Source organism: Felis catus, chromosome B3, assembly GCF_018350175.1.
Source record: "Felis catus isolate Fca126 chromosome B3, F.catus_Fca126_mat1.0, whole genome shotgun sequence".
NCBI classification, from domain to species: domain Eukaryota; kingdom Metazoa; phylum Chordata; class Mammalia; order Carnivora; family Felidae; genus Felis; species Felis catus.
The window spans coordinates 62,964,506-62,986,972 of NC_058373.1; the positions used below are offsets into that span (position 1 = coordinate 62,964,506).

The following is a 22,467-nucleotide window of genomic DNA, read 5'->3' on the forward strand; positions in this document are numbered from 1 at the left end:
TGCGTCTGTCTGCCCTCTGCCACAGGGCCAACGTGGTGGAGGTGGGCTGAGCTGTCTTTAGGGCCTTGACCAGGAATGGCAATGACCCGGGCACCACCCCCACATGCTATAGACCTTAAGCTGCATTCTCTAGTTTGCTCAGTATTCAAAGCAGTATTTGGATCTCCATCCATTTAACTCCTGTATTTGTTGTTCAAGTGGATCTGAATTAAGGTTGAGAAAAATAGTGCGTTTTTGAGTCCCCTAAATTCCAGGTGTAGTGAGTTCAAGCCCCACGTGGGGCTTGCTGGCGTCAGCATAGAGCTCTCTTCAGATCCTCTGTCTTCCTCACTTTCTGCCCCTTCCCTGCTTGTGCTCTCTTCTCAGAAATAAACAAACATTAAAAAGATTCTCTCTCCCTCTGCCTATCTCCCCTACTCATGCGCTCCCTCTTTCTAAAATAAAAAAAATAGAAGTAAACGAATAGGGCCCACAAAGAGACAGGTGTTAACTTATAAGCACAGGATGAACAAAATGAAGGGGGGAAAAAACCCCAAAACCAGCAGTAAGAACCTAAGAAAAGCGGAATAACAAAACCCTAGAAATAACTGCAAGAAATAGTAATACTAGGGGTGCCTGGGTGGCTCAGTCAGTTAAGCTTCTGACTTCAGCTCACGTCATGATCTCGCAGTTCATGGGTTCGAGCCCCGCGTCAGGCTCTGTGCTGACAGCTCAGAGCCCGGAGCTTGCTTTGGATTCTGTGTCTCCCTCTCTCTCTGCCCCTCCCCCACTCACACTCCGCCTCTCTCTCTCCCCAAAATAAACAAACATTAAAAAAAAAAAGAGACATAGTTACATAGTAACATCTACAGGAAGAAAACTAGAAAGCCTCACCAAGAGATAAAAATAAATGGAGAAGAACATTCCTGGATAGGAAGTCTGAATATTGTCAAGACGTAAATTCTTCCTAAATGAATATATAAGTCTAGTGCAGAGTTTGTTTTGATTTTGAGAGAACAATCCTGCAGTTCACCTCTAAGGATAAGTGGGTAAGAATGGCTGAGGAAGAAAGAAAAGCATAAATACTGGAAAATGAAGAGAGGGGGATGTGCCTTTTCAGATATTAAATTATTATAAAAGATACAGTAATTCAGAGTCTGGTAAGGAGTCCAGGAAAAAAAACTGAACAAAATAGATAACTCACAAATAGAACTTAGTATACAGAAAGAGTTAAAGTACACTTTAAAGGAAATAATACAAATCAACTAAGAAAAAAAATGGAGAAAAAAAAACTTAGGACGCTCATTTTTATAACCCACACCAAAATGGGTTCCAGGTAAGTTGATTAAAAGACTAAATAGAAAAAAAAAAAACCAAAAAACACTAAGTTAAAAATCAAGGAGGAAACTTAGATACATATTATTTTCTTTGGTGAAAGGTTTATTTTATTTTATTTTATTTTATTTTATTTTATTTTTAACATTTATTTACCTTTGAGACAGAGAGAGACAGAGCATGAACAGGGGAGGGTCAGAGAGAGGGAGACACAGAATCTGAAACAGGCTCCAGGCTCCGAGCCATCAGCCCAGAGCCCGACGCAGGGCTCGAACTTACGGACCACGAGATCATGACCTGAGCCGAAGTCGGCCGATCAACTGACTGAGCCACCCAAGCGCCCCGATGAAAGGATTTTAAAAATAACACAGGAGTGTACACACTTGTGCAAACAGATTAAAGAAAAAAATACAAATGGTTAGTGAACATAAAAAAAAAAATTCAATCTCTGGCTTTGGTACTCATTTGGGTAGGGGATACTTGTTCCACAGAAGGAAGAAGAAAATTCAGTAAAACTCAGTAAATTCCTAGGGCGCCTGGGTGGCTCAATCGGTTAAGCATCAACTTCAGCTCAGGTCATGATCTCCAGATTTGTGAGTTCGAGCCCCTCCAATGGGCTCCACACTGGTGGTGCAACACCTGCTTGGGATTCTCTCTCTCTCAAAATAAATCAATAACTTAAAAAAAAAAAAAAAAAAACCCTCAGTGAATTTGTGCACAGGTTAACAAGTTCAGAAAGACCATAAATAAAAGATGTTTGGTTAAACAAACCTTCTTCTCTTCTAAGATCTGGACTAGACTGAGGGTTCTAGGAGCAGCATGAATATATTGGGAGTAAATGCATACATATATATATATGGAGAAAACCACTCATAATATTTCTCAGTTACTCTTTGGGCCTCTTCTCATTCGAATCTAAAGTTCTTGAATCAAATGCTGAGCAAAACTTAAATAAAGATAAGTGTGTAGGCAGAGACAGAGAAAGAACTCAGAGGAGCTCGCGGTGTTCTGGGCTCGGCCGCCCAGAACGGTAGGGACAAGGGTCTCACCTCCTGCTCCACTTTCTGCTTGGCCTCCAACAGCCTCCGCTGCTCCTCCTGAGCCCGTCTTTCCAGCATTTCTTCATGGAAAGACTTGGGAGGGGGCTTGTTATGTTCGCTGAGAAAGGACTGCACGTGGTCGGCCAGTTCAAATATCATCACCTAAACATGCAGATGAAAATCAACCACAGATGGTAAAATGACCGGAAGACAGGGCCCAAAGGAGACTACAGAAAGGCAGGCAGGCTATCAGAGGCCCGCTTACAACGGTGACACTCACTTTGCCATGCCACGTTCTGAATTAGGTATATACGATGCAATCGTGGCAGGAGAGAGCTTTTTGGGGGCTCACCAGACAAAAAACTTCACTTTTCTTTTACAGTCCTTTTTTACTTTATTGGCATTTTCTGTATAATAAATCTGACAAAAATATTTTTCTGTACAAACAAATTTGATAAAAGTATTTATTAACACTGCACAAAAATAAAGTACCTTCCCAACTAGAAAACCTGTCTAGATAATGATAGCTGAAAAATCATCGCCAGCTTAAAAGCCTTCATCTGTCCACACAGTGTACGGAAACCATTCTTTGGGGTACAGAGGCAAACACTTCGAGGCCTCACTCTCTCCCTGCTAGTAACAGGTCAGTAGGAGGCTGATCCATACTAAGAAAGAATTTCATTCCCACTTAGGGCAGCACTCGTGGATAGGACCAGAAGGAAAAATGCCCCCCTCTCAGACATTCTTTATGTGAGCATAGGAGCCACTTTCCCGCACCTCTAGGAGTCAAAAATCACATCTAAGGTTGGTAAGCTCATTGGACAAGGGTCTCTGGGACCCCAAAGTGACCACTCCACCCCCCACCCCAACGAGGTCAAGAATGCCAAGCTCCTGGGGCGCCTGGGTGGCGCAGTCGGTTAAGCGTCCGACTTCAGCCAGGTCACGATCTCGCGGTCCGGGAGTTCGAGCCCCGCGTCGGGCTCTGGGCTGATGGCTCAGAGCCTGGAGCCTGTTTCCGATTCTGTGTCTCCCTCTCTCTCTGCCCCTCCCCCGTTCATGCTCTGTCTCTCTCTGTCCCAAAAATAAAATAAAAACGTTGAAAAAAAATTAAAAAAAAAAAAAGAATGCCAAGCTCCTTCTGCAGATAAGGACCGCCACTGAGAATTTTCTTTTTCCTCAATTACAATAAGGCAGTTTAAAAATTCTTTTTTTTTTTTAACGTTTATTTATTTTTGAGACAGAGAGAGACATAGCATGAATGGGGGAGGGTCAGAGAGAGAGGGAGACACAGAATCCGAAACAGGCTCCAGGCTCTGAGCGGTCAGCACAGAGCCCGACGCGGGGCTCAAACTCACGGACCGCGAGATCATGACGTGAGCTGAAGTTGGCCGCTTAACCGACTGAGCCACCCAGGCGCCCCTAAAAATTCTTATTTCTAAAGGGACTTGAGAGGGTGGTAATTAGTAATAAAAGTCACTGTACACAAGAATACAGTCAGTTCATTTGGTGGTCACTTAACCTTCCTCTTGAGGAGCAAATACAAAGACACCACAGCTCTGGTTGGAGGAAGTTAATGTATTTTTTTTTGTAATTTTTTTAGTATTTATTTATTTTTGAGAGAAGGAGATAGAGTGCAAGTGGGGGATGGGCAGTGAGAGAGGGAGACACAGAATCTGAAGCAGTCCCCATGCTCTCAGCTGTCAGCACAGAGCCTGAGGAGGGGCTCAAACCCACAGACTGTGAGATCATGACCTGAGCTGAAGTCAGACACTTTACCGACTGAGCCACCCAGGCACCCCAATGTATTTTCTGATTATAGCAGAAGCTGTGGCATTCACTGGATATGCTTCACTTTATAGTTAAGTCTAGAGTCTAAGTAGGATCCAAATTCTTCAAAGACAAGCTCTTTTTTTTTTAATTTTTTTTTTTTTTAACGTTTATTTATTTTTGGGACAGAGAGAGACAGAGCATGAACGGGGGAGGGGCAGAGAGAGAGGGAGACACAGAATCGGAAGCAGGCTCCGGGCTCCGAGCCATCAGCCCAGAGCCCGACGCGGGGCTCGAACTCATGGACCACGAGATCGTGACCTGGCTGAAGTCGGACGCTTAACCGACTGCGCCACCCAGGCACCCCCACAAAGATATTTTCAAAAAAAATATCACACATTACGGATCCAAGAAGCCGGAGGATTCTATAGTCGAATTTTCAATATAATTCCGCTTTATTTTTCAGTTAGACATCAGACTATTTAGAGAAAACTTTGGAATAATTCCTAGGGACTAGCTTTTTATCCAGGCTGTTCTACAATCACCTCTGTAGCTCAACAATCACTGAACATCTTGGAAACAGTACCAGGCGGGGGGAGAGGGGTGAGCAGGTCACCTGTGACTTGCTGTGTTATAGAACATAACTGGAAAACAGTCCAGTCACTTTACCACAAGTCCAAAAGAGACACAGAGGCCTGGGGTAAGTCCTTCCTTAACTCTTCTCAGTTTTTACAGGATGGGATACTTAAGCATGAGCTGCCTAGGCTCATGTGAATATGAGTGATTTTACACAAAAGCGAGGAAAAGACAGATGATACTTGAAGGGAACTGGTCTGGGCTAAGAAACCCAGAGTAAGTCACCTAGTCTAGCCCTCCAGCGAGATCTACCACCCAAGGGGAAGCTCATGCATATCTTCATGTGCGGAGGATTAAAAGAGAATTAGTAACTAAATGGAAATGCTAAGATACAAAAGGGACGTTGAAGGAGTAGAGTATGTCACTAATCACTGAGAAGGAAAACAATGAGCTCTTCTGATATGAAACACGGGCAGGTGGCAAGGTTTGGTCAGAAATTACTTGTCTGGGGGCATCTGAGTGGCTCAGTTGGTTGAGTGTCTGACCGCAGCTCAGGTCACGATCTCATGATTTGTGAGTCAGAGCCCCGCATGGGCTGGCTACTATCAGCCTGTTAGTGCAGAGCCTGCTCTGAATTCTCTGTCCCCCTCTCTCTGCCCCTACCCTGCTTGCACTCTCCCCAAAATATATACAAAAGAAGAAAGAAAAAAAAAGAAATTGTCTGCAAACATTTTCCAGTGTAAAGGTTCAAGTCAGTATCAAGTTATGATGCCAGGTCCAAAGCGTGCACACAGTAGGGCCAGGGTCACATGGACTCTTTTCAGAATTTTGAAGCATCAATATACCATTGATACACTCTATGAATTATCATTAATAAAAACCATAAATTAAAAAAAATACACATAACAATGTTCCTCTTTGTACCTATCAACAAAAAACATTCTTATCAAAATTGGGTTTGAGGGGCGCCTGGGTTGCGCAGTCGGTTAAGCGTCCGACTTCAGCCAGGTCACGATCTCGCGGTCCGGGAGTTCGAGCCCCGCATCAGGCTCTGGGCTGATGGCTCAGAGCCTGGAGCCTGTTTCCGATCCTGTGTCTCCCTCTCTCTCTGCCCCTCCCCCGTTCATGCTCTGTCTCTGTCCCAAAAATAAATAAACGTTGAAAAAAAAAATTAAAAAAAAAAAAATTGGGTTTGAGGTGCAATGCAACAGCCTCTAAGCCAAAAAGGCAGGAAGGTGAACACTAGTAAACGGGATGAGATTTCTACTGTCCTCTTACAACTCCAGTTAAACATATCTTACCTCTCCACAATGTTTTTTGGCCACTTTCTCTAGGTGGGATTTTAATAAATGAACACTCTCATTTGACAGACCTTTGGCATTCTTTAACTCTATTTCGGGGACTCTGGAAAAGAAAAAGACAAAAAGGAGTTACGCCAAAAAAGTATGGCCTCTTTGCGTTAATATTTGCTAAGTGCAACCTTGAGGCCCAGGGATTTCCTACAGGCCTCTATACTGCCAGCAGCATTTCCCTTCATCTCAAAGGATTTCAACGGCATCCCAGCAACTCTGCTGACACAGTGCTTGACATGGGGTCACCTGTGGCCCCTGGGGGAGAAGCCTGCGGGGACCAGACTTACTGGGCTCCATTCTGACTTGCCCCCAACAATTACCCAGCTCTCACAGTTCACCCGCAAGAGTCCAGGTGCTCTGGGCTCATTCGTGTGCTCCAGCATAAAACAGGCCAAGCACAACCAGGCAAGATGAAGCCTCAGTTGGGGCACCTGGCTGGCTCAGTCAGTGGAGCACGTGACTCTTGACCTCGAGGTTGTGAGTTCGAGCCCCACGTTGGGTGTAGAGATTACGTAAAAATAAAATCTTTAAAAAAAAAAAACAAAAAAAGATGAGGACTCAGCAATCCATCCAGCATCCCCACTACATGCATGTTGTGTCACTCCTTGTGATTGCCAACAAGGTGGAAATGCCCACTCACCCACTCACATCTGAATCTACCTGCGTGTGCTCTGCAAGGATGCCCAGCACGCTCGTCTCCCTGCAGAGCACAAGCGAGACTCAACACGTTCCTGTGCGAGGTACGCAGCTGCCACTCCTCAGCTTCCCCTTGATTCCCCATCAATAGATATCCAATAACAGTTCACTGACATCAAACCGACTTTATGTGATTTCGCTGAAGAGAAGCTGGCTCTACTTCCGACCAATTATTTCTGAGTAACTGATGCGGTTTTAGTTTAGCAAAGCCTTTACTATTTTACTACCTCTGCGTTCTCTCACTGCCCTGGTGTGGTAGGTTGCTACATCATTATCTCCTTGGATAGATGGAAACCTGAGAGAAAGGAGTTCACACACATGAGAACAAGAAAGGAAAGGCCATACATACAGTCCTGAGTATGGTCCATCTAACCCACAACTCTCTCACATCAAAGACTATCTGCATCCAAGACTATCTTGCAGAAAAACAAAGTTTTCCTGTACCATATCATCTCCAACAATAAGAATGCTCCCCCAAGTCAAGCCTTATATAACTTTTTTAATTCAGCAGTCATTATATAGCAATCATTGTTAATAGAATGATGAAAAAACCCATCTACAATAATTAAACTTTAAAAACCCGCCCCAATTTTTTTCCAGCTTTCTATGTCCTTGGCACATAATTTATAATTTTATATAGCTGAGATATAATCTCAGCTTTGTCTACTTTATGGCTCTTTATGTCTACTTTATGGCTCTTTTATAATCATTTCCGTGGTTTTTTTTTTTTCTTTTTTAGAAATCATCCCAGGGCACCTGGGTGACTCCAATGGTTTTTTTTTTTTTTAATTTTTTTTTTTCAATGTTTTGAGAGAGAGAGAGCACAAGCAGGGAAGGGGCAGAGACAGGGGTGGGGGGCAGGGCAGAGCAGAGAGAAAGGGGGACAGAGGATCTAAAGCAGGCACTGTGCTGACAGCACAGTGAGCCCTACACGGGGCTCAAACTCACAAACCGTGAGTTCATGACCTGAGCCAAAGTCAGACACTCAACTGACTGGAGCCACCCAGGCACCCTGAGTGTCTGACTATTGATTTTGGCTCAGGTCATAATCTCACAGTCATGAGATCAAGCCCCCCCCAGTGGGACTCCATGCTGGGCATGGAACCTACTTGAGATTCTCTCCCTCTACCCTTCCCTTGCTGGCACACAGGAACACTCTCTCTCTCTCAAAATCAATCAATAAATCATCCCCAAATATTTTTATCAATTAGACGCATCAAGATTTGCCAGAATGGTCCCCTAGTGTAGTGGTTCTCAATCAGGGGTGACTGTGTCCCCAGGGAATACCTGTCAATGTCCAAAGGCAGACAAACTCTGCATTCCTTGCCTACATATCTATTTCATTCAGCTCATCCTGTGTTATATCCTTTATAGTCAGCTGGTAATTAGTTGAAAGCAAAGCCTTCCTGAGTTCTACAAGCTGTTCTAACAAATTTCCAAACCTAAGGACAGGGTTGAAGGCCATATTTACAGCTGGTTGACTGGAAATGCCGTAGGTGCAACCGGGGTTTGAAGTTTTGTGGAACTGAGCCCTTAACTTGTGAGGTCTGCAATAACCACAGCTAGTCTGTGGGGCACCTGGGTGGGTCAGCTGGTTAAGCATGTGACTTCAGCTCAGGTCATGATCTCACGGACCACGAGCCCAGCTTTGGGTGACTTCGTGCCCCCTAGTTCAGGGGAGCGCGAGCTCCACTTCTGGTGAGCGCAAGCCCCACATCGGGTGAGCCCTGCTTCTCTCTCTCTGCCCCTTGTGGGATTCTCTCTCTTTTTCTCCCTCTCTCTGCTCCCCCACCCCCCACTCACTTTCACCCTCCGTCTCTGTCTCAAACAACGACAACAACAAAACATGGCTAGTTCATATCAAAACCGAACCCAGCTGTCAGAAAAGACACCACCTATTTGGTGTCAGGCAAAATAAAAACTAGAGAGACACTGCCTTGTTTTTCTTTCATAAATGTAATTACCCTTTTACTAATTCATTAATTAACTTTCTAAATACCTACTATACCTACTCTAGGTGCAGTGTTAGAGGCAAAAGAGGGTTACTAGATTCAAGCAGCTCATCTTGACCTCTCTGAACTTTCTGGATAACAAATTTCCATAAATTTACCACCCACTCTGTGAGGCATTGCATCCTTTTATGTGTCACTTTTCTCCACTGGTTCCTGCACAAGAAGCTCAAACCGCAAATATCATCCAAGCCAATCTGCCTCTCCGTGTGTAATGTCTCAGGAAAGATTACACGAAATATACATATACTTCAAAAAGGCAATATGTGGGGTGCCTGGGTGGCTCAGCCAGTTGAGCGTCCGACTCTTGATTTCCGCTCAGGTCACAATCTGAGGGTCGTGGGATCGAGTCCTGCATTGGGCTCTGTGCTGATAGCATGGAGGCGGCTTGGGATTCTCTCTCCCTCCCTCGGCCCCTACTCCAGTTGCTCACATGCAATACTTGACCACTGATTGCCAACACTCTTCTCTACCAGTGGTTCTCACCCAGAGGCAGTACGCTTTCAGGGGGAGTTTGAAAATGGTGGGGTCTTGTGGTTGTCTCACAGATTGAAGAGCACTTCTAGCATCACTGGGTAGGGCCAGGGATACAGCAAGCCCTGCATGGTGGAGACTCATCAGCAGTGCCCCTAGTAACAGAGGGACTCAAAACTCCTTTTTCCTCTAGGGAATAAAACTTCCATTAGGCCCAGAAAGCTATTGCTACTCTAAGTTTTAACACCAACCACATTTTAAAACTAAGTATACAAGGGTTCTACTGGTTCTCACACATTTATCTTTTTCTTTTTTTGTTTTTATTTTTTGGGAGAGAGAGAGTGTGTGCACGCACGCACACACACATGCAAGCAGGGGAGGGGCAGAGGGAGATGGAGAGAGAGAATCCCAAGCAGGCTCCGTGCTCAGCGCGGAGCCCAACACGGGGCTCGATCTCACAACTCTGAGATCACAACCTGAGCCAAAATCAAGAGTTGGACGCCTAACCAACTGAGCCACCCGGGTGCCCCATCCCTTTCTTCTAGATTGTTCCTCTTTCCAATTTAGGAAGAATTAAACAAAAATTAACACATCAGAAAAGAAGAAAAAAAGGAAGAAGAAAATTAACACATCAGAAAAAGCAAACAATTGGTCACAGAGCAAATATTAGTATCTGGAGTGACTGTTCTACCACCGTAAGCAGACTTAACATGAGACAGGTTTCATAAAAATGTTTACTGCTGATGTAGTTTTGATGAAATACAGGTGACAGGGAATGAAATTTTAAGTGGAATGGAGGCAGAAAGAAGAAAATACCATTAATGTCAATCTGTTTCCATGATGTCAAAACAGAGAAGTGATGTCACATCAAAAGGTATTCATAAATGTACTCACACATCTGGATAGGTTGGTGGGCATTTGACCCTCAAATCCACTTTCACGTATACTTCTTCACCAGTTAGGCCCTGAGGGTACAGAACTAAATTGATTTCAGGAGGCTCATTGACCTAAAAGAGAAAAAGAAAATCTTTTTTTTTTTTTTCCTGCCCCAGAGAGCCAACCATGACCAATTAAGATAATGACCATCTAGCTCTAATGTTCAACTTTTCTTTTTTTTTTTTTAATTTTTTTTTTTCAACGTTTATTTATTTTGGGGACAGAGAGACAGAGCATGAACGGGGGAGGAGCAGAGAGAGAGGGAGACACAGAATCGGAAACAGGCTCCAGGCTCTGAGCCATCAGCCCAGAGCCCGACGCGGGGCTCGAACTCCCGGACCGCGAGATCGTGACCTGGCTGAAGTCGGACGCTTAACCGACTGCGCCACCCAGGCGCCCCTCAACTTTTCAAATAGTACGTGTCGTTGTACTTTTATATAGGTGTTCAGTCATCTTTTCCTAAAGTGTGGTTTAAAAACAAAACCCGTGCCAGAGAGACTGCATTTTCCCTTTCAAAGATATCTAAGGAGTGAGCCAAACATTCCACGTAAGCTTCCATTCATTCAAGAGATGTTACTGAGCGCTGATCACATGATTATGCATGGGTACTGATCTAGAGGCTAGGAGTACAGGGGTAAATTCAGACAGACATGAGCCTAACTGGCCAATACAGATAAGAAGGCAAATGAGTATTCTCAGTAGTGATGAGTGCTGTAAAGAAAACAACGCAGGGGCACCTGGGTGGCTCAGCCCGTCAAGCATCCAGCTTCGGCTCAGGTCAGGATCTCACCGTTCCTGAGTTCCAGCCTCGCATTGGGCTCTCTGCTGTCAGCACAGAGCCTGCTTCAGATCCTCTGTTCCCCGCCCCCCCCCACCGCTCCCCCCCGCACCCCCCGCTCACTCCGTCCCTCTCCTGCTCTCTCTCTCTCAAAAATAAATCAACATTAACAAAACAAAAAAAAAAAAAAAAGAGAGAAAGAAAGAAAAGAAGGCAAAATGATAGAGTCAGACAGGTGTGCCAAGGGAGGACCTCTTGAGCAGGAAGAGTTTCAATTGGAATCTGAGTAATGAGATAATAACAAGTGAAAACCTTATCATGGAAATCTGATGGCTCTTCTAACTTGGACATGCTTTCATCCAACTGCTTTTAGCCAAATAACTAGATATTCTATTTATTGTTCTTTAACTTATTAAATGTTTTTTTTTCCAAAAAAGGCCTGAGGCAGCTGATATTATCTATAATATCTATATTATCTATAATATCTATAATTATCTATAATTTCATCCCTGAGAGAAGGGACGCTGAGGGAAGAAACGTGTACTCTCCTGGTCCAGGCACTTCACCAACTGTGCCAGGTAGGCCCCATCTCCGTTCTACAGAGCAAGCAGCTCGGGCTCAGAAAGTTTCCGTTTCTTGGGGTGCCTGGGTGGCGCAGTCGGTTAAGCGTCCGACTTCAGCCAGGTCACGATCTCGCGGTCCGTGAGTTCGAGCCCCGCGTCAGGCTCTGGGCTGATGGCTCAGAGCCTGGAGCCTGTTTCCGATTCTGTGTCTCCCTCTCTCTCTGCCCCTCCCCCGTTCATGCTCTGTCTCTCTGTCCCAAAAATAAATAAACGTTGAAAAAAAAATTTTTTAAAAAAAAGAAAGTTTCCGTTTCTTGCCCACAGGTACACGGCGACAAGGCCAGATTTCAGATCCAACCTTGACTCCAAACCTGTGTCTTTCTCATTAGCTGCTCCCTTGCTAGTGCCGATCCGAGTTGCTGGGGCTGAGCCTTGACTTTGTCTTGAAACACACAAGTAGCCAGGGCAAAAAGGGAAAGGTGACATTCTTTCACACTTCCCAGAAAAGGAAAGGCATAAAAATCTTTCAGGGGCAAGAAAGCACTTAGCAACACTAAATTCTAACAGATGTTTACAACACACGGTACCCCGAATTACATAATAAACAAAATTCTCATCAACCATGCGTATAAAATACATAAGGTCAGTTTTCATGAGGCTTTATCCTAATCCTTGCTAAAAGCTGCGGTAAGGCTCTGCGTGGTCCTGGAAGGGTTAAACACCCCGTGAGCCAGGAGGTCTTTTATCTACTCATTCAGCCATCATGCCTCATCACCCACACTTATTGGGCATCGCTCTGTCAGGCACTGGTAGCACACCAAAGAGAGAAAACAGACGTGGTTCCAGCTGTCACGGAACTTGGGAACACAAATAATAAATACACAGGTTCAAGTTCGGAAAGTGCTGTTGAAGAGAAGGTGTGATGCCCTTGAACGGTGATGGAATAGGGCACCCCAAAATATGCCACTTTGGCATAAGCATTATTTTGAGCTAAGGGTTCTTAAAAACAGAAGGTGCAAGAAAGGCCCTCCAACCTTCTCTTTTCTTCCTGAAAGCAGGCGATAAAACTCTCATGTGAAAGATGCCCTCCTGTATTAAGAAGGAAATCTTCTCACTACCAGAGACAGAATATCGAGGCCGAGAGGATTCTGTACAAACAGAACTTGGTAAAAGGACTCTTGTCTTTCTTCAGCCTCCCCAGATTTGTCAGTTACTTTTCCACAATTCCCTCTCTTTGTTCAACCCACCATCTAAACACTGAGGTCTGGCCACTTCTTGGGGTCTTCATTTTCCTATGGGGTTTCCTATCTACGTGTAAAAATCTGTACGCTATTCTCCTGTCGATCTGCCTCATCTCATATCAATTAAATTCTCACGTCTAGCCAGAGACCCCTAAGAAGACAAAAGCAAAATCTTGTCTCCCTACACTCTAATTCGAGAACGACTGGCAGTGGATGTGAGGGAACATACTTGGACGTGGTCATCAGGAAGACCCATCTGAGGACATCACACCTAAGGTCAGACAAGCCAGAGACGGAGCATTCCAGACAAGGGAAAGGCACGTGAAGAGGTTCGAAGTGAGCAAGAGGTTGGTGTATTCCAAAATCCAAAGGGAGGCCAGCATGCCTGGAACAGAGGAGGGATGAGGAAACCAGGTAAGCAGGTGTGACGGAAGATCGGCCGGGGCACAAAGGGCCTTGTCAGCCAGGTGAAATATTGGGCGGGGTTTTAAGATGGGAATGATATGATCCAACATATCTTTTGAAAGATCACTTTGGTGGCTGAGTAAAGAGTGAACAAGGTAGAGTAAGAGCAAGAGTCGAAAGCTACTGTAACAATTCAGCCTTTCAGGAGAAAGAAGGTGTATGTGAGATAAGGTGGACAAAAAGACTGGGTCTCCAGGGAGGGAAACGGAAGGAACAGGCCTTGTCCCAGATGCTCCTGAGGTGGAACAGGATGAGGACAGAGACCATCCCCTGCTGGGGTAACACGGGCCTGTAGGTGACCTTGCCAAGAGCAGACTCCACAGGCACCGAACGCAGACCCTGGTGTGATGAGGGGTGAACGTGAGACTCAGTGAGTCTAGACAAGCCCTTCAGGGAGGTTTGGGTTTGGGCATTAAGTGCACAGAGAATGGGGCCACAGACAGAGGAGGATGTGAAAGCAAGGGAGGTATCTCTTGCTCTGTCTTTAAAGATGAGAGATACTAGAGCGTGTGAGGATGTTGATGGGAAGGAATACTACAGAAGAACTGGAAAGAGACACAATTAGGACCTATCAGAGGGCAGACAGCCATGGATCCTGGGCACAAGAGAGACAGACAGGAGGAGGGGCCCTTCTTTAGAATGACAGAGGAACGTGAGAAGAACAATCAGGGAGAGGCTGGTGGGTTTCCGTGGAGGAGCCTCAAAGGTTTGAGGGTGAGACTGAACTAACAGGGCTCCAGGCCTCCTAGTTCCCCTCTAACCACGGCAGACAGCCGTTCCCTGCTCTATATATTAGACAGAACTTTGCATAGGAAGCATTTAGCTGCTAAGAGCAGCTAAGATACTTAGTTGCTAGGAAGAAAAGGAAAGATTATTGCCATGACCAGCCAGTCTTCTTCAACAGACTCACTTTTGGAGAAACTTTTTATTATGGAAAATTTCAAACAAGAGCTGGTAACGATACAATGAACTCCATGTGCCTACCATACAGTTTCAACAATTACCTACTGATGGCCAACCTTGTGTATCTATATGTTACCCCTACCCACAAACACCACCTGAGATTATTTTGAAGTAAATCTTTCCAACCAGTCTTTGCTGTTACCGTTATTCATTTCCTAACAAGAATCCAGCATGGTAGGGATGTAAAAATTGAGAGAAAGGCTAGACTCAAACAAAATTTTACCAGTGCTTTCTCCATCAGATCAAACCTTTTCAGCCTTTCTCATCTTACAGGCCACAAAGTTTGGAAAGACATTATGATCACCAACTTATCATTTTGTCAAGAGGATACTCTTCTGGGAGCGCCTGGCTGGCTCAGTCAGTGAAGCATGAGACTCTTGATGTCAGGATTGGGAGTTCAAGCCCCATGTTGGGCATAGAGAGCTTACTCTATACAAAAAGAAAAAAAAGAAAGAAAGAAAGAAAGAAAGAAAGAAAGAAAGAAAGAAAGAAAGAAAGAAAGGAAGGAAGGAAGGAAGGAAGGAAGGAAGGAAATACATTTTTGCTCCCTATTATGTATTCATTTCAGAAAACAGAGAATGCTTTAGTATCAAAAGTAGGAGGGGGGTCAATTTATCTTATACTAATAAATCTTCACTTAAAAAAAAGAATATGGGGCCCCTGGGTGGCTCAGTCGATTAAGCATGCAACTTTGGCTCAGGTCATGATCTCATGGTTCCTAAGTTTGAGCCCCATATCAGGCTCTCTGCTGTCAGTGCAGAGGCTGGAACCTGCTTCAGATTCTGTGTCTCCCTCTCTGCCTCTCCCCTGATCGTGCTCTGTCTCTCTCTCTCTCTCAAAAATAAACAAACATCGGGGCGCCTGGGTGGCGCAGTCGGTTAAGCGTCCGACTTCAGCCAGGTCACGATCTCGCAGTCCGTGAGTTCGAGCCCCGCGTCGGGCTCTGGGCTGATGGCTCGGAGCCTGGAGCCTGTTTCTGATTCTGTGTCTCCCTCTCTCTCTGGCCCTCCCCCGTTCATGCTCTGTCTCTCTCTGTCCCAAAAATAAATACAAAATGTTGAAAAAAAAATTTAAAAAAAAATAAAAAAATAAACAAACATCAAAAAAAATTTTTTTTGAAGAATAAAAATAAAAAAATTAATCTTCACTTACACATTATTCTGCCTTTCATTTTCTAGCTCGGCTGCTGACCAGTGAAAATTTTATTTCAGAACAAACCAGTGAGACTATTGCTCTAACTCTGTATGACTAATAGCTTACAAGAGGCCAAAGAAATAGGTAAGAAAATGAGGGGAAATGCCACACAAACGGTTTTCTTTTTTTTTTTTTTTTTATTTATTTTTTTATTTATTTTTTTTTTTAAATTTTTTTTTTCAACGTTTATTTATTTTTGGGACAGAGAGAGTCAGAGCATGAACGGGGGAGGGGCAGAGAGAGAGGGAGACACAGAATCGGAAACAGGCTCCAGGCTCCGAGCCATCAGCCCAGAGCCTGACGCGGGGCTGGAACTCACGGACCGCGAGATTGTGACCTGGCTGAAGTTGGACGCTCAACCGACTGTGCCACCCAGGCGCCCCCAAATGGTTTTCTTAAAGTAAAATACTCAGCACCTGACAAGCCCAACGTACGATGGGCAAGTCAAGATGTTATAATGCAAGCACACCACCCAGGAGTTAACAGCAGATCTTCTGTTTTTGAAGCAACAAAACGAGAGTAGCCCTCTACAGCTTCAAGGAGCAAGAATTAGGTCAACGTAAGCAGAACTAAAATTATCAGCAAGGTGCGTAAGTAGAAACTACAAACGTAAACCAAAGGATAGGTCTTTCCTGGGCCCAGGGTGGAAATGAACTTCCAACACACAGACACGTACCCCATGAAGTGAGGTATCCCCGGACAGGTAAGATAGCAGATCTGGTTTAACATTCCCTTTTGTCTTCATCAAGGAAGTGAAAAGTGTATGTCAGTGTAACTAGGCCTTACAGGAAATGGTACAGAGAGCCCTTCACTGTGCACCCAGAGTCACGGGAACAGGAAGCAACCTTCAGAAAAACGAGGCCGATTGGGGGATTACACAGGTTGAAGATATTCTTTACTAAAGGGAATGCTTCATAAAGCACAGTGAATCCAGTTACAGATTGCTGGCAAGCCTCAGGGGAGGAGGCCTCTGGGGCAGTACCTGAGGCACAAGGGGGAACAGCATACACAGAACACTGGGGCCTAACGAAGTTGTAAGCACCCTGCAGACCCTCCTGGGCTGGACCAGCCGTACACCATGCAGGTCTAGTCGTGTTCCCGTTATCTCCACAACAGGACACCAAGCACAGCAGTGACAATGGCGGTGAGCCAGGTAATGCCAAAAACAAACTTTGAGGAAGAGGAAGGAGTTTTGTAACAAAGTGAAGAGACTCCTGGGTGCGTAGAGGTTGCAGAGCTTTACCAGGCGCACGAGCCCAGTGACGGGGGCTTGGGTGAAGGAACAGACCGAGGCCACTGAGGAATGACATACTACTGGACAAAATCTACCAGCTTGTCTGGGTCTGAGTACCCAGTAAAACTAGCTCCAAGAGCGGGGCACTGAGCTATCAGGTGTCTGCTACCCTTTTTTTTTTTTTTTTTTTTGAGAGAGACAGAGCACAAGTGGGGAAAGGGCAGATAGAGAGACAAGGGAGAATCCCAAGTAGGTTCTGCACTGTCAGTGCAGAGCCTGACATGGGGCTTGAACTCATGAACCGTGAGACAGGACTTGAGCCAAAATCAAGAGTCCGGTTCCCCAAGTGACTGAGCCACCCAGGCACCCCCAGGTGTCTACTACTTTCAAGGCCTTTATCTTTGGCTCACAATTTAACTGTATCAGAATGATATTCCTCTCCATAGGACATAAACTTCAGGGTATTTCCCAGCAGACTATTAATTGTTCCCCCAATATCCATTCTCTCCCTATTTCTTGGCAACAGAGCCCCTGATTTTTTAGTTGGATGCAATCCTTTGCAGCTAAGTGTGGCCACTGGGTTAATCTCTGGCTAATAAGATGAAAGAACTAACACAGGCAACTTCTTCATCCCTATCTCCTTCCTGCTGACTGGAATGCAGATATGATGGTTGGAGCTCAGGCAGCTATTTTGGACCATGAACAGCAATTTAGAAAAAGCCCTAGACCCCAGACTTCTGCTTGCAGCAAAGTGAATTTTGTTAAGTTTTCTTTAACATGTAGCCAAACTGAATCCTACCCAATACAGGCACATTGGGGGTGGGGGTGGGGGTGGGGGGGGAGTGGGAAGAACAGTCCAGGAAAAGTGACTTTAGACATAAGAACAGACTATTTGCCAGGCTTTCCTTGAGCAAACTGGGAGGCTTCTCAACATGAGAAGAGGCTTTTAGACAAGCTATGTTTAGGATATCAAGCATTAGCTCACATTAAAGCATTCAAGGAGTCCTGGAGCTGAACAGGGCTCCATTAAAAATGATGTAACAATCAGGATGTGCTGGGGAGGGGGGTAGGGAGGGGACCCTTTGTGCATTTGAAAGATAAATGGTTATTAGAACAGTGTTGGTAAAGTTCTCTGACTTAACCTACACGAGGAAATAACAAATTCCTGGAATATTTGCCGGCAAATAAAATAAGGGATAACCAAAAAATTTTGAGAACACTAAGGAAGAGGAAAACACAATGCAGAACGTATCAGATACAAAATTAATTAACTATAAAATATACATGAGAAAAAAACCAATCTGTTTCAAAGATTAAGATGCAAGTGAAATGAAAGCAGCATAAAAAGTAGCAATGGAAGCAACTATAAAATAGAAGTTGTATGTGCTTCTCCTTGGGATCGTGAAGCCAGATGCTCTCCTCCACTGTTACAGAGGAGCCCACAGCCAATGCCCCCACACATCCCCTGCTGCTGAGTCTGATGTGCTTTTCTCTGGGCACTTCCTAACACTCAGGGCCAACAAAATAAACTGGTTTAAGAATGTGTCTCTTTTCTCCTCATTAAGATAAAAAACAAAAAACAAAAAACTTCTGCACAGTGAAGAAAACAACAATCAACAAAACTAAAAGGCAACGGAGGGCATGGGAGAAGATGTTTGCAAATGACGTACCAGATAAAGGGCTGGTATCTAAAATAAACAAGGAACTTACCAAACTCAACACCCAAAGAACACATAATCCAGTGAAGAGATGAGCAAAACACATGAACAGACATTTTTCCAAGGAAGACATCCAGATGGCTAACAGACACATGAAAAGATGCTCAACATCAGTCAGGGAAATACCAATCAAAACCACAATGAGATACTACCTCCCACCTGTCAGAATGGCTAACGTTAACAGCTCCGGAAACCACAGATGTTGGCAAGGATCTGGAGAAAGGGGAACCCTCTTGCATTGCTGGTGGGAATGCAAACTGGTGCATCCGCTCTGGAAAACAGTGTGGAGGTTCCTCAAAAAATTAAAAATAGAACCACCCTATGACCCAGCAATTGCACCACTAGGTATATATCCAAAGGATACAAATAGGTTGATCTGAAGGGGCACATGCACCCAATGTTTATAGCAGCACTACTGACAATAGCCAGATAATAGAAAGAGCCCAAATGTCCATAGACTGATGAACGGATAAAGAAGCCTGATAAGGCAGCCTGCTTGGGATTCTCTCCCTCTCTCTGGCCTCCCTCCTCTCAAAAAAAAATAAAAACAAACAAAGAAACAAACAAATAAATAAAAACAAAGTCATGAAAGAATTAAAAGAAGGAGCCCCTGGATGGCTCAATTAGTTAAGTGTCCGATTTCAGCTCAGGTCATGATCTAGCGGTTAGTGAGTTCAAGCCCCCCATCAGGCTCGCGCGCGCTCTCTCTCTCTCTCTCTCTCTCTCTCTCTCTCTCTCTCTCTCTCTCTCTCTCGCGGAGCCCACTTCTTATCCTCTTTCCCTCACTCTGCCTCCTCCCTCAAAAATGTTTTAAACATAAAATAGCTGACAAATGAATAAGAAAAAAAAATAATACATGAGGTGCTTGGCTCGCTCAGTCAGGTGAGCGTGTGACTCTTGATCTCATGGTTCTGAGTTCGAGCCTCACACCGGGCACAGAGACTACTAAAAAAATTAAAGTAAAATAAAATAAAATAGACAATACAGCAGGAAAAAAAAAATGTTTCATCCGCCTACTGGCCAAGATGAAAAAGCCTGACGTTCACAATATTGGCAAAACGCAGGAAAACAAGGACTCTCGTATACCATTGGGAGGCCCAAAGACAGAAGCGAGCTTTTGGGAGGAAACTTTGCAATGGACAGACATCAGATTATAAATAAACAGACCTTTGTTGACATGGAAAATAAACCAAAATAATTAATAATAAACATGTAACTCTAGAGTAAATTAAATTTTAATCTAGTAGTATCTGATCTTTAGTATATAAAATAATTTTTAGCGTTCACTCCCAAAATGTTTATAAATGATATACATATGCTCGTAAACTGCAATCTACATAATAACACATCCCCCCCAAAAGTTAAAGAAACCTGAAACTTATTCAGGTCAGTAAATTCTGATCTGAATTTATTGGCAGCAAAATCGGCAGCAAATTGGCAGCCTGACATGATGAGGCTATTAAGAGCCTTTATTGATCCCAGTCAGTGTGAATAGCTGAACATTCACATTTCATTGTGTTTAATTCTGGATGCTGCCCCCCCGCCAGCCCCCACACCAAGGTATGGAATGTGCACACAGGGAAGTGAACACAAACACTTCTGAATTTTTAAAACTAACAGATCGCTAGCGTTTTCGAGAAAGGATTGTGGACCTGAGTAACCTCTCCCTGAAGACTGGCAAACAGCAGGTGATAATAAGTACTTGTTGAATGACTACACTTCTGCTTCTTGTTAATGACCATCAGTTATTTGCCTGCAAGGCCTATGAAAGTATAGAGGCTATTCACCCTGGGCCAGCAGCCACAGACAGCTATCTGAATTCTTCTGCCAGCCTTTTATTGCTTTTGTTTGCTTTTGTTAATCTTCTTTCTCGTTACAAAGACCACCAACTGTAAATTCTGGGATTACTGATATCCCCACGTACAGCAGCACCTTTTCCTTTCATTTTTCTGCAGCCTTAGAACTTGATAATTAAGCGTGTATAAGTAAATAAAGTAGCTTGGAAGGGAAGTCTTACAGGCTTTGCCTGAAGTACAGCGGGTACACTTTGTAACTCCCATTTCGGCTGTTTAGTGGGCCTATGTCCTGATTCTCAGTGTTTAGAAAGAGAAGTTACCAGATCGCCAGAAAGTTATGTTTTTATTTTAGTATAAGGGGGATATTTACCTTTTTTACTACTTCAGGTTAAAAAAAAAAAACTCTTGAAATTTAAGCACTAGAAAAGTAAGGTCCCTGGGGTGCCTGGGTGGCTCAGTTGATTAAGCATCTGATTTCGGCTCAGGTCATGATCTCAGGGTTCGTGAGTCTGAGCCTACACCAGGCTTGCAGATGTCAGCAGAGCCTGCTTGGGATCCTCGGTCCCCCCCTCTCTGCCCCTCTCCCATTCACACCTGTGCTCCAGGCACTCTCTCTTTCTCTCCCAAAAATAAACAAACATTGAAAAAAGAAAAAAAGAAAAGTACGCTCTCTGAGGACCTGAGGTTTGATCTGTTTTGCCCTGGGCTGTTTCCCTGATGGCTGGAATAATAAATATTTAATGAAGGAAGAAGCCCTTGGAGAGAGAGGGAGAAGGTTTGGCTCTGAAAGCTACAAAGAAGATCCTGTTTGTTGAGGAAATCCTGGATGTGTCCATAAGACAGATGTGAAATGCAGGAATTACAGGCAGATGAAGGAAGGTCCTGCTTGTTAAATGACAATACTCCGAGATAATTCTCCAAAATTGGGGGAAAAACCATCAGGGTCAACAGCGTATAATAAGCCTTTACTCCATGACAGAAAGGGAAATAATATTTTAAACCAAATGTCATTTAAAAGGTCTAACTCAGCGCACTCCTTTGCACTCTCCTTACCGCCAAGATGAATATATTCTATATACTCTCTGGTAAGTTCCTTCAAGGAAGTTCCTCCACCTCCGAAAACAGAGAGGACACCTGGGGAGTACAGTGGGGTATAACACGACTTACAGTTTTGAACACAAGGGAGGGTTAGACTTAAAGAGAATTCTGACTGGGGGGATCCGTAAGGTCTGTGAAAGTCGCCCAAAGCGTTCTCAGAACAAAGTTGCAATCATCTCTATGATACGCTGTTGTATCAAATTCAAGGGCTTTCGGGGGGGGGGGGGGAAGGACAAGGCTGGAAGGAGGCAGAGATGTTACGGGGTGTCAGTGGAAATGAGAAGCAGTGTCAGGTAGGGGAGAGGAGTCCACCTGGAGACAAGGCTGTGAAAGAATTCGGCCCAGGTGGGGGTTGCGGAGACCAGCCAAACGGCTGCAGGTGCAAGGACCAAAAGTAAGCGTGGGTGGAATCGGGAGAGACTAAACGACTGAAGAATCCCAAAAAGGGCCTGTGGCTCGGCCTCGGCAAGGCCGGGCCTGGCCTAGCCAGGGGAAGTCACAGAGAAAAGGCTGGGCCGCAACACGCCAGCACCGACCGGGCCAGCCACGTTCCTACCGATCTGCACGCGTCCGGCCGCAGGTCCTGGAAGTCGGCGCCGTAGATGGCCTCCAGAGCCTGCAGCTCGTGCTCCTGCCGCTGCGGGTAGCTCTCCGGCGGTTCGTCCGGGCCGCGCCCGGGGCCCCCACGGCCCCCAGCCATGGCGACGCGGAGGCCCAGGCCGGGCAGCCGTGCGGTGGCGGTGGTGGGCCCGGGGCGGGCTCCGGAGCTGGGCTGGGCTCTCCAGACTGGCCGTGGGCGGGGTTCGGCGCCGGGGGCGGGGCAGTGGGAGGGGTTAGGCGCCGGGGGCGGGGCCCCGCCGGGGACAGGCCCTGGGGCGGAGCGAAGCTCCCCAAATTGCCTCCAGCAGCGGGAGGAGCTCCAGCAAGGGAGCCAGGGAACAATGGGCGGGATCCGGCTTTGCACCGGTATATTGCGGGAGAACTAGAGCAAAGAAATCTGCAGGAACGTGAGAAGTTAAATCAGTGAGAATGAAATGATAAGGGCAAATATTTTCACGAAATAAGTCTCTTTAACAGAAATGCCTTGGGCTTCTTTACGTTAGCACAGGTAGTGACAAGAAACTCAAAAGGGCAGACTTTGATGAATTTTCAAGGCACTTAGGGTCTAACCTTGAACCTTCCCAGGAGACTACTAGGAGTAAAGATCGTGACCTCTACTTCCCGTCTCCCCAGCTTCGTGCCCCCAGAGTCAA

General features: G+C 45.1%; 1 protein-coding gene across 8 annotated transcripts in view; it reads right to left on the bottom strand.

Moving 5' to 3' along the window:
* The window catches only part of EIF2AK4 (eukaryotic translation initiation factor 2 alpha kinase 4), a 97,547-nt gene extending 75,560 nt beyond the window's left edge, over window positions 1-21,987 (bottom strand). For 4 of the 8 annotated variants that reach the window (XM_023255503.2, XM_023255502.2, XM_023255508.2 and 1 more), the window contains exons 1-4: window positions 21,771-21,987; window positions 10,123-10,235; window positions 5,999-6,101; window positions 2,364-2,516 (exon numbers count right to left, since the gene is read on the bottom strand). In XM_023255503.2, coding sequence (XP_023111271.2) covers window positions 2,364-2,516; window positions 5,999-6,101; window positions 10,123-10,235; window positions 21,771-21,914 — 513 coding nt within the window. In that variant the 5' untranslated portion in view covers window positions 21,915-21,987. Of the gene's footprint in view, window positions 1-2,363; window positions 2,517-5,998; window positions 6,102-10,122; window positions 10,236-12,975; window positions 13,132-21,169; window positions 21,251-21,770 lie in introns of all 8 variants that reach the window. The other 4 variants (XM_045059555.1, XM_045059556.1, XM_045059557.1 and 1 more) reach the window with 4 other exon arrangements.
* Window positions 21,988-22,467: the final 480 nt, after the last annotated feature.